The sequence below is a fragment of the Aythya marila genome (assembly GCF_965140915.1).
Source record: "Aythya marila genome assembly, chromosome: 7".
Classification (NCBI taxonomy): Eukaryota; Metazoa; Chordata; class Aves; order Anseriformes; family Anatidae; genus Aythya; species Aythya marila.
In genome coordinates, this window is record NC_139048.1 from 14,448,393 (window position 1) to 14,464,937 (window position 16,545).

General features: G+C 65.1%; 3 protein-coding genes across 4 annotated transcripts; 1 reads left to right on the forward strand and 2 right to left on the reverse strand.

The window, feature by feature from the left end:
- Positions 1-2,158: 2,158 nt before the first annotated feature.
- RRP12 (ribosomal RNA processing 12 homolog) lies at positions 2,159-11,840 on the reverse strand. Its single transcript, XM_082765318.1, has 34 exons — positions 11,595-11,840; positions 10,891-11,108; positions 10,738-10,821; positions 10,510-10,586; positions 10,292-10,397; positions 10,077-10,193; positions 9,825-9,963; positions 9,394-9,521; positions 8,982-9,080; positions 8,811-8,902; positions 8,611-8,722; positions 8,379-8,476; positions 8,140-8,254; positions 7,920-8,062; positions 7,623-7,744; positions 7,428-7,492; positions 7,154-7,316; positions 6,880-7,034; positions 6,625-6,692; positions 6,368-6,461; positions 6,103-6,261; positions 5,945-6,025; positions 5,765-5,870; positions 5,518-5,625; positions 5,282-5,439; positions 4,926-5,017; positions 4,653-4,814; positions 4,305-4,477; positions 4,066-4,182; positions 3,772-3,821; positions 3,443-3,521; positions 3,118-3,185; positions 2,693-2,775; positions 2,159-2,494 (listed from the first exon to the last, which is right to left on the reverse strand). The coding sequence occupies exons 1-34, from the start codon at positions 11,746-11,748 to the stop codon at positions 2,392-2,394; spliced, it is 3,888 nt and encodes a 1,295-aa protein (XP_082621444.1). The 5' UTR covers positions 11,749-11,840; the 3' UTR covers positions 2,159-2,391.
- A 405-nt stretch (positions 11,841-12,245) lies between these two features.
- PGAM1 (phosphoglycerate mutase 1) lies at positions 12,246-14,782 on the forward strand. The gene is made up of 4 exons (XM_082765319.1): positions 12,246-12,432; positions 12,858-13,132; positions 13,495-13,675; positions 13,756-14,782. The coding sequence occupies exons 1-4, from the start codon at positions 12,294-12,296 to the stop codon at positions 13,923-13,925; spliced, it is 765 nt and encodes a 254-aa protein (XP_082621445.1). The 5' UTR covers positions 12,246-12,293; the 3' UTR covers positions 13,926-14,782.
- On the reverse strand, positions 14,613-16,533 carry EXOSC1 (exosome component 1). 2 transcript variants are annotated; one of them, XM_082765321.1, is made up of 6 exons: positions 16,311-16,533; positions 16,117-16,205; positions 16,000-16,033; positions 15,833-15,880; positions 15,661-15,745; positions 14,613-15,511 (listed from the first exon to the last, which is right to left on the reverse strand). In XM_082765321.1, exons 1-6 carry the CDS (start codon positions 16,530-16,532, stop codon positions 15,405-15,407), a joined length of 585 nt encoding a protein of 194 aa, XP_082621447.1. In that variant the 5' UTR covers position 16,533; the 3' UTR covers positions 14,613-15,404. The 2 variants fall into 2 exon arrangements, with proteins under 2 accessions (XP_082621447.1, XP_082621446.1); XM_082765320.1 differs by having other exon boundaries at positions 15,830-15,880.
- Positions 16,534-16,545: the final 12 nt, after the last annotated feature.

The following is a 16,545-nucleotide window of genomic DNA, read 5'->3' on the forward strand; positions in this document are numbered from 1 at the left end:
GAACTTTAAAACGTGGTTTATAAGCAAATTGTGCAGCAGGACCTGCCCCGGCCTGCAGAGACAACATGGTGCTGCAGAAGCACCCATAAACCCCAATGCCTACCCCCATAAACCCCACCTCCTGTCTCTGCAGGAATGTTTTATAATAATTGTTCGCCAGCGAGGAGAAATACAAGGACAAAAAAACAACAGACAAGCACTTTTCTTCCTTTTTTCCATTCTGCATGGAAGCACCTGCCTTGCCCCTAGCCACAGTCCCCATTCCCCTGCACACTCGGTACACACAGGTTTGCACGCAGCATTCAGGTAGCTTTTGGTTAAGAAAAAAACACTTTTTAGAAACAGTAAGTGAAAGGGTAGATCAGAACGCTGAGGGGACTGGAAATTAATCTGACAGTTTTTTTTTTTAATTGACTAGATTTCAGCTGGAGTGGTCCCTTGGCATCTTAAACCTCCGCACTTAATTATCTCGCTGCCACTCATTTTGGCATAAACACCAAGTTCCTCTTATGCTACCGCCCCCAGGAGGGTTTCTCCCGTCCCTGCACCTCGGTGTGTGCCAAATCTTTGCACTGCGGAGGCCCAGGTGTGCCAGCAAGGAGCCCCAAGGGCACTGCAGTGTGCTCAGAGGTGGCGAGGGCCCAGCCCTGCAGGATGCAGGAGGGGACAGCCCACAGGGCACATTTGTCCCTCGCAGGGGGACGTGTCACCCCTTGCCCTGCCCCACAGCAGGGCTGCCCTAGGGCTCCCTTGGGACACAGCTCTGCTCCCTGCCAGGGGCAGCTGCTGCTGGGGAGGGGGCTTGAGTCAGAGCCAGCCCCCCCGGGCAGGATGACGTCTCCTCTTCCAGGGTTTCTATTGCATTACATGATTAATTAGCTGATTAACAAGATGTTGTTGTGGAAGAATCTGTTCTCTGGACACCGGCTCAGGCAACACCATCCTCTGTGCTAATGAAACTCTTCTGTTCCACGCAGGCGTGCACTAATTTAAGCAACAACATGCAAATGAAGAACAATACAGTGAGTAATCTGGAGCTTTTAAATGAATTAGCTACAGCCTTCTCCAGGCTCTGTCTCCAAGGAGAGAAGAGAGAGCAGGAAGATAGATGGCTCTGACGGGCCCAGAGCCACATGGTACAGATGCTGGCTGGCTTGGAAGGTGACCCCCTGTCTGTCCCACCATGTCCTGCCCTCAGGGGATGGAGGAGCCAGGCCTCCCCCTCAAGCTTTTAAAGGGATCATGAAACAACAAAAAGCAGAGAAGAGCCACAAAACTGGATTTGCAGCCTCCAGCAAGCAGCCTGCAGTAAGAGGCTGAACAAGCACAATCCGTTTAGCTTGTTAGAGTCTGAAAAGCATTGCAATTCCAGAACATAAGCTACCACAACATGAAATAACAAAAGACTAAAGGCTTCTTAACACAGAAGAGGAAAGGGAAGCCAGATCTGTTCACAAATGCGTGTTCTTTGCGCCATGAGCCATGGGACCTGTACTCCTCCAGCCACTGTCCTCACTTCCATTCTTTTCTTCAGCATGCTTTGGCCAAACCCCATCTTTTGGGCTCGGTGCAGAAGTAACTGAGTGAAAACTGATACTTAAGCCAACCTGAGATGTCTGGGGCACCTGAAGGTTCGGGGTTATTGGTGCTGCTTGGGTGCAGCTGGTGGGGAGGTGGTGAGAGCAGGGGAAAGGCCCACTCAGCTCTCACAGGTAAGACAAAGGGCCAGCCAGTGAGGTTAGCAGCAGCTTTTCAGCCAATTAGAATAAAAATGCAACAAACTCTTCCTGCCTTGCACCCAGGCCTGGCTGAACTGATCAAAGCAGAGGCAGAAACCTGTGACAGCCAAAGAGCAGGCACAGTGCCTGTGTCACAGAGCCCACAGCTGAGGGATCACCCAGAAAAGTCACCCCGTGCTGAGCGAAGGGGGTTATACAAGGAAACGGGCTGCAGCAGAGCACTTTCCACCAGCTCTGGCTTCTCTTCCCAGCCAGCCCCCTCGCCGCTTTCCATGCCACAGTGTTGCTGCTGGCAGCCCCCAGCCCCACCGTGCTGGTGCCCTGTGTGGTCCCATCACCAGGACCAGCTGGGGACGCTGCACCGCAGGGGACGTGCTGAGGGCACTGTTCACAGGAAGGAGAAGATAAATCAAGGCCGGGTGTGAACAAGGGGTGTTTATCAATACAGGGAACTCATTACATTACTTGCTCTCACACACACACAGCTGCACCAGGCAACCCAGCACCTTCCTCCAGGGCAGGGCTCAGGCCATGAGTCCATAGGGTGGCATCCCAAGGGGTCTCCGCTCACGAAGTCCTTGTCCCACGGCTCCTTGATGTCGCAGGGTGTTATCAGGCCTTGGCAGGTGCAGGCAAAGCCTCCAAAACCTCCTCAGGGGCGCCGGTTCTTCAGGTGGCTCTTGCGGCCGGCCTTGGCCCCGCGCTGGGCACCCTTCATCAGGCCCTTGAACTGGCCCTGCATTTTTGCCTGCTTCCTGGGGGGAGAAAGGGGACAAAGGCCATGTTAACGTGGGCACGGGGCACAGCCAGCTCCTCCACAAGGTTGCTCCAAGCTCTGCAAGGAGCAGTGCTGGCAGGGAGCCCCCAAACCCACAAAAAATGACAACAACGAGCAGCATCAGGCCCAGGTTTGACCCCGTTCCCCACCCCGTGCCCTTCCCGGCCAGTCCCACCTTTTGTTGAGCTTAGCCCTGTTCAGGGGGATGTAGGCATAGGGGTCGAGCTGGCCCTTCTTCTTCACATCACCTTTGCCTTTCTGTGGGAGATATCGACGTGGAGGAAGATGAAGCACAAAGGGAGATGCCTACGTCCCCTTCTGGACAACCCCAGCACACGGTCACCCCAAAAACAATATTGTGTAGCCCCTGGGACTGATCTCCCACCCAGGTGATGCTGCAGCACCAGCCACCTGCCTTGAGTGCTGAGCAGGAACTGGCCACCAAGGGCCATGATTTTTTTTTTAGAGGTACCGTGTGTTGGCAGCTCCTCTTGAAGCAGAGATGCCCCCAGTGGTTCCTGTCCCCAGACCTGCAGCAATCCTGCCCCAGCAGAGCCCAAGGCTCCCCTCCCCAGGCCCTGCCACCCCTGGGGCCCTCACCTTGGCTCTGTACTCTGCACCGAAGGCTGGCTCCTTGCCCAGCTGCCGGTGGATCCCAGAGCCTCCAGCTGGAAAAGAAGGAGCGTGTGTGTTGGCAGGGTCTGCCTGGGCATGGCTCCCCCCTCCCCAGCTCCCATGCTGGGATAAACCAGGGCTGGGGGAGCTGCTGCTGACTCCTGCTCCTGGCTGCAAGGGCAGGAGAGCAGCACAGAACCATGACAACTTCATCTGAGCAAAGACCTCTGCTCCAGCTGGCTTGGAGCAGCCCAGCACGGAGGGTACATGGTTAGGGCCCCTGCAGAGCAGGGATGTGATGTGCAATTACCTCTGTACTGAGGGTAGCTCCCAGCCTCTGGTTCCTCATCGTCTGCCTCCTCTCTGAACCGACGCTTCTGGCTCTTCTTCTGCAGGAGGAGGACACGGGGTCCCTGCAGCTGCCTTGTCCTTGCAGCGCTGCCCCCCACGGACCCACGACCTCCTGCTTCCTCCCACAGGCCTTCCACAACCCCCACGCACGCCCCTTGTCCCAAGCCAGCCTCCTGTCCCCTCCAAGCAGCTGGTGTGTGCCCTGTGTTCCCTCTGGCCTCTCGGGCAGCTCAGAGCTGCAGCTCGGGCACCCCCCCGCCTCCCCAGGACCACGCGCCCCACACTCACAGTGCGAAGGCCCACGTCTTGCAGCACATCTGCCACCTCCTCATCCACACCTACAGCACGAGACAAGGGGGTCAGGGCAAGGCACAGGGCAGCTCCTGCACCGTGTCAGCCTCCAGGGCAGGGAGCTCCTGCCGAACCATCACAGGTGGCCGTGTTCCCCCCCAGTCACCCTCTTGATGATGGAGGATGCTTCCACTCATTCCCCCAAACTCCCGTGGATGCACAGATAGGATTAAAAAACCACAGGGAGTGCCAGAGGAGGTTGAGCATAGTTTCTGCCAGCCCACACGGTACCTTTAGCTCCATCATTCTCCATCTCCTCCTCCTCGTCGTGGATGATCAGACGCCCATCCTCAGCCACCTGGAAGTCGTGCTTCACTTTTCTGGACCTCTTGGGGGCTGGCTCAGTGGCTACACATGGAGAGATGGGTCAGGGGCTGCGGAAGGGCTCACTTCCAGAGCAGCCGGACCCCAGGGTCCCCGTGCAATGCACCACCCCCTGCCCCAGCCACCCCAAGGGCTCTGCTCCTCACCCAGCACCCGCTGGGACACATTGGGGTCCAGGAAGTTGAGGGGCTCATCCTCTTCCCCTTCCTTCAGCCACGCCTGCCCCTTCTGCCGTGCTTGCTTCTTCCGCGCCTTGCCTCGCTGCCGTTCCTCCTCTTCCTCCTCCGAGTCCTCTGAGTCTGCCAGGATCTCCTCCATGCTGGGCACACGGCAGAGAGGACGATGGAAATGGCACAAGCCGGGGTGCAGACCCCAGCCCACCCCACAGCACAGCAACCCTAATGCCTGAGCACCTCCAGAGGCATCAGCCGAGCAGATCCAGCAGCATTCCCTGCGTTGGGGCTGCTTCTAATTCACGCCCAGCCCGTCTTTACCTGTCTCCTCGGGGCTGGGCTGCTTCCTCCTCCTCCTCCTCCTCTGTCTCTGCAGCCGCCTGCCTCAGGGCTCGCTGCTTGCGGCTGCGGGCTTCAGCCTTGCGGATGTTGACCAGCACCTTGTGGTACTCGGCCGGCAGCAGCCCCTGCACCAGCTCGAAGCTGCGGGGAGCGCACAGAGCCCTCAGCACCCACGGCGCAGCACCCAGGCCTCCTATGATGCTTCCCGGCAGCCCTCCCACTGCCCCGGGAGCCACCGTGCGCCCGACTCACCCGAACTTGCGGATGAACTTGGTGAAGAGGTTTCGCAGCTTCATGCGGAAGTGGCGCCTCATGTCATCCGAGAGGGCCCCCACGGCTTCCAGCTGCCGACAGACACCCCTGAGATCACAGCCCCCAGCCTCACACCCTTCTGCCCCTCCCTGCATCCCCGCGTGCCGCAGGCAGGGCTGCGGGGAGGTCTCCCTGCTTGGTTTGTGGGCAAATCCGTGCCAATATTTGGGAGAGGAGCCTCCTCGCTGCCCTCTCTGCCACCAGGACCAAGGCTGTGCCCCCTCGGCTCCCAGGCAGGAGCAGGGTATGGCCCCCAAGGCAGCTCTGCCCTGCCACCCCTCGCTCTGGGCTCTCACCATGGTCTGGACGTGCTTGGCCAGCAGCTTGGTGTCCACCAGCAGCAGCACGACCTTGAGGAAGCCCAGGGCAGCCTTCACCACGTCGCGCGTGCGGGAGCCCAGCAGCAGGCAGACGTTCTGCAGGAGCTGCTCCACCACGCTCAGCCCCATGTGATCTGCGACCGCAGCAGGGCTCAGCCCGTGCCCGGCCCCGCTGCGCCCCACACCCCGTGCCCCACACGTCCTCCCCTCACCTTTAAACTCGAAGAAGAGGCGGGTGAGCGCCAGCACGGTGCAGCTGATCATGGTGACCGAGCCCGTGAGCCCCGCGTACACCAGGAGCAGGAACCGCTCCATGGCCTCTGCGAGAGAGGAGCGACTCAGGAGCTGCTCCCCTCGTGCCCCGCAGCTCTCCTGGCCCGTTTTGGCCAGGAAGGGGCCAGCATCGGGGCCAGGCACGGGTCTGACTGCCAAGATCAGAGGGCTGAGGCAGCTGCTCACCTTGGGGAGTGGGCCCGAAGCGGATGAAGGCGTTCCCCATCTCCACCAGCAGCACGAAGGCGTTCTTGCGGGCCCCCGCCGACACCTCCTTGGTGCAGAGGATGACCTGGAGGCACAGCGGGGGGTCACAGCCCCGCTCACACACACCACAGCCGCAAGCCCCCGGGGTCCCACGCTCACCTCTGGGACCAGGGCGGTGACGAAGGGCTCGTGCTCAGCCGAGAGCTGCTTCACGATGTGGAACAGGCACTTCAGCCGCGGCTGGGGAGAGAAACAGCCCGGTGCTGAGACCCAGGGAGGCAGCCCCGTCCCCCGCCCGCAGCAGCTCTCGTTCTCACCCTCTTGGCCGGGGATGCCGCGCTCTTGAGCGAGTCCAGCAGCGCTGCCTGCAGCTCCTCCAGGTGCGAGCGGACGAAGGCCTGGCAGGGGGCATGGGGAGCGGCACACACCTCCTCCAGCACCCGGTACGCCTTCTTCTGCATGCTGCGCTCCTTGCTCTGCGGGGACAGCCAGCGGCACTGTCAGGGTGGCCCCTTGGCACGGCGTCACCCTGCGCCCCCGTCCTGCAGGACGGACACAAGCAGAAGGCGCCCCCCTGCTGACCTGCAGGGAAGGCTGGATGGTGCTGTACAGGGAGCCCAGGGACTGCTCGTCGGCGTAGGGAGCCATTGCCACCACCAGGTCCAGGAGGGAGAGCCTGGAGCAGAGAGCGGTGAGCAGGTAGCTGCAGGGTCCCCAGCCACGCTGGGACTCTGCTTTCGAGTCCCATTTGATGCACGGGAGCGGCAGGTCCTACACGGGACAGCCTGGGTGCCCCCAGTGCTGCAGCATCCCCTGGTAGCACCATTCCCGAGCGTTACCTGGCAAACTCTGAGCTCTCAGGGCTGGTCAGCTTCTCGCTGGCTTTCTGCAGGAACCCGCACACCATCTGCAGGGCAGGCACACGGTCAGGACTCCCCCTCCTGCTCCCCGCAGGCACCGGGGCTCAGGATTGCAGCCCTCACCCGCGCTACATCAGGGCCCTGGCCCCATCCCTCCCCTGCTGCGGGCTCCCTCGCAGAGCCTCCCCGTTTCCCCATGAAACGAGGCAAACCACGAGGTGCCCCTGCCCTCACCTGCGGGTCGGTGATGGTCAGGTAGGCGCGCACGGTGTCCAGCACGGAGCGGCGCTGCGTGCTGCTGCTGCCCTCCTCCTGGGGCTGGCTGTACACGTTGAAGAGGATGGGCAGGAAGTTTTTGGCAAAGCGACCCACTTCTGCTCGCTCCGCGTCTGGGGGTGAGAAGGACGGGGGGGGCGTGGATCAGCGGGGCCGTCAGCCCCCACGCCCCTGCCCTCAGCGGGTCGCTGCAGGGCACAGGACCCCCCGTTACCCCAGCAGAGCCCCCGACCTGTCTCGCAGCCCCGGTGGATGAGGGTGCGCAGGGCCTGGCACACGGTGGGGCGGAGGTCCGGGCGCTCGCTGATGGCCATGCCCAGGGTGCGCGCCAGCCCCTTGAAGGCCCCCAGCACGTCCGTGGGGTGGGTGCAGAAGCCGGGCAGCAGGCTCCAGACCTGGAAGGTGCAGGAAGGAGGGGGAGGCGGGCAGCCTTCGGCTGGGACACCGCTGCCCAGCCTGGCACCGTGGATACACCACGGCAGGTGGGGGGAGGCACCTCTCGTTACCTGCCACTGCAGCGTGTCGTAGATCTTGGACTCCAGGCTCTTCCCAGCCTGGGAAAATTCCAGGGCTGCGAAAGAAGAGGGAGGGATGAGCAGGGAGGCAGAGGTGGCAGAGCCCTGCACTGCCCCAAGGAAAGGAGGGCCTGCAGAGCACCCAGCACCGCACCCCTGCAGCCCCCCCACGCCGCCCCTCCTCACCTCTGCTCTTCAGGGTGGCCGCTAAAGGCAAGAAGTAGCTGGTGAAGAAGCCGAGCCGCGCGCCCTGCACGTAGTCCCGCAGCACGGGCAGCAGCCAGCTGCGGGGGAAATCCAGGTTCTCCCTGGGGAGGGAGCGCACAGGTCAGGGGGAGCACGGGGTGCTGCCAGCACCAGCCCCAGAGCTTGTGCCCAGCACCGTGGGGAGGCAGCGGGGCTGGAAACCAGCAGCCGTGGTGCCCCCAATCCCTGGCTAAGGGGAAGGCAGGCTTGTTTCCCACTGCTGGGGGCTGCACTCACTCCTTGCCATCAATCTGCAGGGGCACAGCTTCCAGCAGCACCTCGGGGCCCATGGCAGCCACTGCGGCCCCCACTGCCTGGTCCACTTCGGCCGTGTAGGGGAAGTGCGGGGAGAGACGCAGGTCACACAGCGACTGCAGGCACTGCGGGGACAGAGCAGGAGGTGACCGAGGGGCCGCAGAGGCCGGCTGGCCCCGCACAGCCTCCCTGCCAGGCTCACCTTCCTCATGATGGGGTGGCACTGCTTCCCGCACGACTCGAAGAAGATCTCCAGCACCTGCAGCACCTCGTCCCACGCCGCGTGGAAGCGATACGTCAGCCCGTCCTCCACCGACCTGCAGGGAAGGGACAGCGATGGGGACGTGCCCAGCACTGTGCCACACGGCCTGCCAGCCCCTCTGGGGACCAGGCAGCGGCTGGAGCCTCGGGACGGCCTCTCCCAAAACCCACAGCCCCCACCTGAACATCTTGCAGAGATAGGAGGCAGGGGCTGGGGCTGACGCGGTGACGGTGCCCAGCTCGTCCATGTGGGGAGCCACGCACTCGGTCAGGAGGTTCTGCAGGAGCAAACGTGGTAAAAAACGGGTTGGTGGTGGGCTGCGATGGGCCAGCCCTGGGCAGAGACCCCAGCAAGGACCAGGGCAGCTCGGCACCAGCAAAACAGGCTGGGAGAGGGGTCCCCAGTCGGTACCTCGAGGGTCTGCGCCGCAGCTGACACCACCTGCGAGTGCGGGGACAGGAAGCAGTTCATGGCAGCCGAGAAGAGACGGGGCAGGTGAGCCCAGCACAGGTCCTTCTGCAGCCTGGGGAAGGACGGGAGGCCGGTGAGACGGAGCTCGGCCTCTCCCCTGCCCGGCCCCGGCCCCAGCCCCAGCCCCGGCCTCTCCCCACCTGCCCAGGTTGACGTGCGCCCTCTCCATGGTGGACAGCCAGGTGAGCAGCGGCTGCAGGTCGCTGGCGCTGGGCACGTAGTCGTACAGCGCCTGGGGGAGCAGAGGGGCGCTGGGAAGGGCGGCGGTGGCAGCAGCCCCGTCCCTCCCCGCCGCAGCACCCCGCACTCACGGTGATGATCTGGGCGTTGAGCTGGGCCGGCAGGCAGGAGGGGCCGGGCTGGGCGCTGAAGAGGCTGTAGAAGGCCTGCATGGCGCAGGCGGTCACCAGCTGCAAGGACACGGGGTCAGGAAGGGCAGCTCCAGGGCAGATCCTTTGTGCTCCGTGCCCCAAAACGGGCCCTGCCCTACCCAGCCCCACGGGAAAGCCCCATCTCCAGCGGGGCAGCCTCCCTCTTCCACAGCAGCCAGGCCAGCGAGCCCCGGCTCTCCCTGGGGTGCTCCACGCTCAGATCTTGCCATTTCCAGGTCCAGCCAGGGGAGTCTGAGCCCCTCCAGGACCGAGCTGGTGGAGCTGGGACTGGGAGAGGGGCTGTCCTGGCAGCCCGGCACAGCTCCAGGCACGGGGACACAGGGACACTCACCACGTGGCTGAGGGTCATGACTCTGAGCAGGGTCTCGCAGCACGTCTTCACCGTGGCTGCAGGGCAGCAGGGCAGCACGTCCCGCAGCAGGGACAGGACGTGCAGGGTGGTGGTGGCCTCCTTGGCACCTGGGGGAGCGGAGCAGCACCCGTGCTTGTGACCACAGCTCTGCCCGATGCAGGGACCCCACGGCAGAGCTGGGGCTGACCCACAGACGTGGAGTGAACTGACGCCCTCCCCCAAACGCTTCTGAGCAGAACAGAACAGACAGAGGGCTCTGCAAACACCTTGAACATCCAACGTCATCTCACGCGCCCTGCAGCTCCTCTCACAGCAACACAGAGCACTGTGCATTGTGCTGTTTCCTTTCATTCCCTGTTCTCTCGTGCTGCAGGGCCCTTGCTCTCAGCCACACACCCCTCATCCCGTACCTCCAGCTTTTTCAATCTCCTGCACGCAGAACTTGGCTGTGGAGGGTGCCGCCGGGTGATGCTCGGGGGCTGCATCTCCAAACATGAACTCACTGCCCCTCAGGACAGAGCACACGCCGTACTGAGCTGCTTTCCGCACCTGGGGAAGTTTGAATAGAGGTGTGTAGGAACCCCGGGCACTGGGAAAAGTGTCAGCCCCTGAAACGAGCCCAGGAGGCAGCTCAGGCACAGCCCAGGGCGCTGGGGACTCACCTTGGGCTTGGTGTGGACGCAGAAGCTCAGCAGGCCGTGGTAGACCTGGAGGGTGACAGGGTAGCTCCAGGCTGCCAGGTCCTGCTTGCGCAGCAGCGTGGCCAGGCAGGACAGGACCTACAGGAGGGACAGGAACATCAGCACCACCCCGCAGAGACCCCCTCACCACCCACCTAACCCCACAGAGCTGCTGCTGCTGCCTCTCCGATACTCACCCACCGCAGGGCAGAGGTGGAGCCGCTGCAGGCCTGCGAGGACACGATGCCCATGAAGGCTTTGGAGGTGTCCGAAAACTTCTTGATGAGCACCGGGCTCGGGACCCTGCAGGGAGAAGGGGCGCAGGGTTGGCAGACCCGCGGGGAACCACGCACCCGGCCTGCTGAGGGGGCAGTGCCAGCCCTCTGCCGGGACAGGGGCAGCTCTCCCCGCTCACCGCTTCAGCACCAGGTTGAGCAGGTAGGAAACAGCAGCCAGCGACTCCGGGGTGTCCACCGCCTCCAGTGTGGTCATCTAGGAACAGAAATAGGGTTTGCACCGGCCCAGCCCTTCCCAAAGCCTGGGGGAAGGGGACAGGGAATCCAGGAGCAGCCCGACAGCACCTCGGCAGGAGAAGGATGCCCGGTGCACGTGTGGGGAGCACGTCACCCCTGCGGGCACTCACCAGCGCAGCAAAGTACTCCGTCTCCGTCTCCTTGCCCCCCTGTGCTCGGATCACCTCCGTCACGGCCGCCAGCACCGCACAGATCTGTCAGGGCGTTACTGTCAGTGCCCGGGGTGTAACGGGCACCCCCGGGCCCCCCAGTACCCCCAGTACCTCCTTGTGCGCGGCGGAGCTGGACTCCCAGAAGCGCTGCACCTTGCTGAAGGTGGCGTTGGAGCAGTCGCTCAGCCCGCTCAGGAAGGTGCCCGAGGACCTCTCCGTGGCGGCTTCACCCCCACCTCCCTCCTCCTCCTCCTCCTCCTCCATGGGCAGGGCCCCCGCCTGCAGCTCATTGTGCAGCTTCACCGCGTCCACCGTCAGGCGGCTCTTCTCTGCCGGGACACGGCACGGGACGGGGTCAGCCCGGTACAACCGAGCCCCGCGCCTCCTTCATCCTCATCCTCATCATCTTCATCACCTTCCTCTTCATCATTGTGCCCCTCCTCATCCTCATCCTCACCTTCCTCCTCCTCCTCCTCCTCCCTCCAGGGGCCCCACGCAGCCCCCTTTCTGTGCCCCCCCCCCACCCTCCCGGTACCCTCCCGTTGCCCCCCCGGTCCCCGCAGACCCCCCAGCCCCTTCAGCACCCTCCCGGTGCCCCTCCGGTGCCCTCCCCGGTGCCCCCCAGTGCCGGTACCCGCCGGGTCCCAGCATCACCCCCAGCTCCCCACAGCACCCCCAGGTCCCCGCAGCACCCCCAGGTCCCAGCAGTGCCCCCCCCCTCCCCGTAGCACCCCCCACCCCCTCCCGGTGCCTCCCGGTGCCCCCAGTCCCGGTCCCCCCCCGGTGCCGGTGCCTCCCCCAGTGCCCGCTCTCACCGTCGGGCCGGCTGCAGAAGCGGCTCCTGGCGGCCAGGCGGTGTCGGCGGGTGTCGGGGTTGCAGTCGCTGCTGTGCCCCTTCCGCCAGCGCCGCAGCTTGGCGGCCGCCCCGGGCCGCAGCCGGCCGCAGCGCGCCATGCTGCCCCGCGCCATGCCGCCCCGCCGCCGGCCCGCTCCCGCTTCCGCTTCCGGCGCCCGCCGCCATTTTGAGGCAGCGCCGGGTTGCCCGCGGGCGGGCCGCGTGTGAGAAGCTAAGCAGGGCGGAGCCCGGCTGCGGCGCGGATGGGTGACCTAATGGGTAGTGCAGGCAAAGGGCGCCGCCCGCTATCGCCGCACCGGGGGGTGAAACATGGACGGCTCCGCACCCCGAGGAGCTCGCTACGCGTTTTGCAGGGCTCGCCTTTCCCGTTCAGCCCCTTCCAACTACGCTCCTCCACTGCGGGGGGGATTTCAGCGTGCGCCTCTACTCGCGTCACTACGGCCGGCCGCGCGCCGCGCCTCGCGGCATTACGGCGCGTGACGTCACCGCGCGAAGGTCGCGCCGCCCTTCGCGGGCTCGCCATGCGCTACGTGCGGCCGGGCCCGGCCGCCCCGCCGGGCTGCGCATGCGCGCGGGGCACTGCCCGGGGCGGGGCGGGGCGGCGCGGGGCAGTCGCGGGCGGGCGGCGGCGGCGGCAGGAGGGGGAGGCGGCGGCGCCATGGCGGCATACCGGCTGGTGCTCGTGCGGCACGGCGAGAGCGCATGGAACCTGGAGAACCGCTTCAGCGGCTGGTACGACGCCGACCTCAGCCCCGCCGGGCAGCAGGAGGCCAGGCGCGGCGGGGAGGCGCTCAGAGGTAACGGCAACGGCGGCCGGTAACGGCGGCGGGGCCCTCCCGTCAGCACGGGGCCGGTAACGGGGCCCGCGGGGGCCGCGCCGTGCAGGCCTCAGCCGGCCGCGCACCCCCTCCGGGCGGCGGGCAGGGCCCCGGTGTCCTCCCCATGTCCCCGGTACCCCCCCCCACCCCCTCCCGGTACCCCTCCGGTGCCCCCCCCGCTCCCCGTTATCCCCCCCGGTTCCGCTATCCCCTTCCCAGTCCCCGTTATCCCCTCACAGTCCCCAATATCCCCCCCCAGGCCCCGTTCCCCCCGTACAGCCCATCCCGGTGCCCCCCCCCCATCCCTTCCTGTTACGCAACCGTCCCGGTGCCCGGTCCCTGCCCCCCAGGTGCCCGGTTCCCGGCCCCCCCCCCCGCCCCGTTAACCCCCGGGTGCCTTGCAGATGCCGGCTATGAGTTCGACATCTGCTTCACGTCGGTGCAGAAGCGGGCCATCCGCACCCTCTGGACCGTGCTGGACGCCATCGACCAGATGTGGCTGCCGGTGGTGCGGACGTGGCGCCTGAACGAGCGGCACTACGGGGCCCTCACTGGCCTCAACAAGGCCGAGACAGCCGCCAAGCACGGCGAGGCGCAGGTGAAGATCTGGCGCCGCTCCTACGACATCCCCCCGCCGCCCATGCAGTCCGACCACCCCTTCTACAGCACCATCAGCAAGGTGAGACACCGTGCCCTCCCCTTCCCTGCCCGGGGAGGATGAACCCAGGGCACGGCCCCGAGGCGAGGGGAGCTGTTAATTATTAGCCCCGTGATCAGCGCTCTGCTGTTTGCTCTGGGTAGAGAGGCTGCAGTGAGTGTCCCCCAGCTGGGCTTGTAGCCACGCAGTCTGGAGGCAGATCCCAAAGGTGCTTTCTCCTGGGCACGTAGCTGCAAGCCAGCTCTGTGCATGCACAGCAGGTCCTCGAGCCAAGAGCTGCTGCACAAGGCCCTGCTGCCACCTTCCCGTGCTGCCCTGCCCCCGGTGTTGCCCCTCGTTGCCTGGGGGTGCGGGGCCATGGTGTGAGCGCGGTGTTTCTGCAGGACCGGCGCTACGCTGACCTGACGGAGGACCAGCTGCCCACGTGCGAGAGCCTGAAGGACACCATCGCCCGCGCCCTGCCCTTCTGGAACGAGGAAATCGTCCCGCAGATCAAAGAGGGCAAGCGAGTGCTCATCGCAGCCCACGGCAACAGCCTGCGGGGGATCGTCAAACACCTGGAAGGTAGGGCAGCCCCCGCTCTGTGCACGCAGGGCTCTCTCTCCCTTGCACTCCCCGTGGGTGACCTGGCCCTGTGTCCGCAGGCATGTCGGAGGAGGCCATCATGGAGCTGAACCTGCCCACCGGCATCCCCATCGTCTACGAACTGGACAAGAACCTGAAGCCCATCAAGCCCATGCAGTTCCTGGGGGACGAGGAGACGGTGCGCAAGGCCATGGAGGCCGTGGCCGCTCAGGGCAAGGTCAAGAAGTGAGGCCAGGCGCGCAGGCTAGCGAGTTAGTAGAGTTGTCCCCCCCCTCTGTCCCCACCCCTCTGTGCACACCCCACAGCCGTAGGAACTTGGAGCTGCAGAGCTGGAGCGGGGAGCAGCTCCCCAGGACTTGGCCCCTTCCCTTTGGACCAGGCTCCCCTCTGCGGGCAGCCTGGGGGTGAGGGGCTGCGTGCACGGGGGTCTGGTGTGAAAGGGAGCCCTCACTCTGCCAGGCAGCACCTGCACCCCTCTATGTTCTGTTCCCAGCCCCTGGGGGATGCTCTGCGCGATTCCTTGCCGTGCCTGGCTTCTCTGCTTTGTTTCCCTGCAGTTCTTGTCACTGTTACTGTAGTTCTGTTGCTTGATTTAGTTATTCCAGGGGCCCGACAGGAGCAGTGGGGGGGAGTGCAGCACGGGCAGTGAGCGGGATGGGTGCCCTCTCCCCCTGCGGGAGCGTGGTGTGAAAACCAATTTGTTTAATACTGCACGGGTGGTTTTGTGGCACGTGCCCCACTGTGCTCCTGTGTGGGACGGCACCCAGCACTGGTACTTGCGAACCTGGGCCTAGCTCTGCCAGCCCATGCTTTAATTTATTGCCTTTGGACAAAGGAGGGAGCGCGTTGTCTGGGAGTTTGTATCTGCCACGTGCTTCCCGCTGCCAAAGCCAACCCTCGCCCTGCTGCCTCGTGGTGGTGGCGTAGATGCCATTGTGCCCCCTCCCACAGCCGTGTACTTGGCACCGTCACTGTGGCCTCCCCTGCTGCTGGTGTAGTGAGCCTGGCCGTGCCCTGGGTCAATGTAACTGTCCAACAGTAGCAGCTGTCTTGTTCCGGTTCAATAAAAGATTAATATGCAATAAATGGTGGTGATTTCTGCTCACGCCGCGCGCTGCTGGGCCACGCGGGGCTCCTGCCTTGCCCCCCCGCCTCCTTTCCGGCTCCACCACGTGGCTGCGGTGCGGCAGTTGCTGGGGCCTTGCAGCTGCAGAGGGTGCTCGGGGAGCAAAGCAGGGCTCTGCAATCACAGGAGAGTGATTCACCGCTGCTCAGCTGGGCTTCACTGGCTCTGGGGTGTGGTGCTCCCCGAGCCCCACAGGCATGTGAGGCAGGCATGGCCTGAGGTGATAACAGCCCTGGGATGAGCGCAGCCGCAGCCTGTGCTGTTAGCACAGGCCTCAAATCCTCTTGGTGCCCCCTTCCCCTGCCACAGGCTGGTTAGCAGCCATTTCCTGACCACTGCACCCCACAGGACATGGCAGCAGCCAAATCAGCGGGGCTGCTGGCAGCCAGAGCAACCCCTCTGGACAAAAACCAAGCAGAGCTCTCAGAAAAAGATTTATTACCTACAGCAGAAATATAAAACCCACCCTGCCCGCCCAGCCTCTCACGCATGGAGCTGCCCAGAGGAGCCCTCTGGCCGCAGCCCAGCCCCTGCAGGGCCCCCGCAGCCCCCGGGGGTGCAGGCTGGGGGCCGAGGGGCCCGCTAGGTCTGCAGGAACTGGGGCTGCACGCGGGCCACCTTGCGGAAGTCCTTGGTGTGCGTCTGGGGGCACTGCATCTCGCACCAGCTGATGGGCACCATCTGCACCCCTACGGACATCACCCATCAGGGGGCTGCTCGCCTTCCCCTGGTGTTTCTCATCCCCGGCAGCCCCGGGCCTCCTCCCACGGCTCGGCAGGATGAGGCAGGGAGGAGGCTGCTGGCTCTGGGAGCCGCCTCAGCAGCTGCTGGTCCCTACCTGCCTCGCTGCGAGCCACCACCACGCCCAGCTCGTTCTCCGCCGTGCTCAGCAGGTAGTTGGACTGCGCGTCCCCCAGGGAGATCTGGGCGGGGGCGGGTTAAGGGAAAGGCCTCCCTGCACGGCCCCCGCGTCCCCCAGCACCGATCCCAGGGCAAATAAAGGATACCACCTTGGCCAGGACGATGTCACCGGGGCGGAAACTCTTGTACACCTCCACCTGTGTGCGACAGAGGGGACACGAGCGGGTGGAGCGCGAGGGCGCCGCTCGCCCCAGGGCAGGCTGAGCGCCAGCAGGGCTGGAAGGGAGGCGGCTGGGATCCCGGCAGCCCCGCTGACCTTATCCTTCTCGGTGGCTCGGATATCTTCCCTCCTGGAAAAGGCGAGAGGGCAAATCCAACACCCGGCCGGCCTCCGCCCGGACCCCTCCCGGCACGGCTCCCGCCCCGCTCTCACCGGATGGTGCCGCGGAAGGCGGAGCGCAGCGGCGTGGAGCCCACGTAGAGGATGTGCACCTTGGCGAAGCGCGAGTTGATGCTGCACACCTGAGGGGGCGACAAGAGGGCCGCGGGGGGGGGGGGGTGGCGGCGGGGCCCGGCCCCGTTCCCCCCCGTTCCCCCCGTTCCCACCCGGTTCCCCCTCAGCCGTACCCTGCAGGTGACCACGGCGCCCACATCGGGCAGCAGCTGCGCCTCGGCGTCCCTCAGCACCGCCACCTGCGGCACCCCGCCGGCCCCGCCGCCCCTCCGCAGGCAGCCGGCCAGCGCCGCGCACACGGCCCCGCGCCGCGTGTAGGTGCCGCTGCCCGCCGCCGCCTCGGCCGCGCTGCACAGCCGCTCCCCCGGCACGCAGTACCGCCGCGCCGCCGCCATCTTGCCGCTGCCC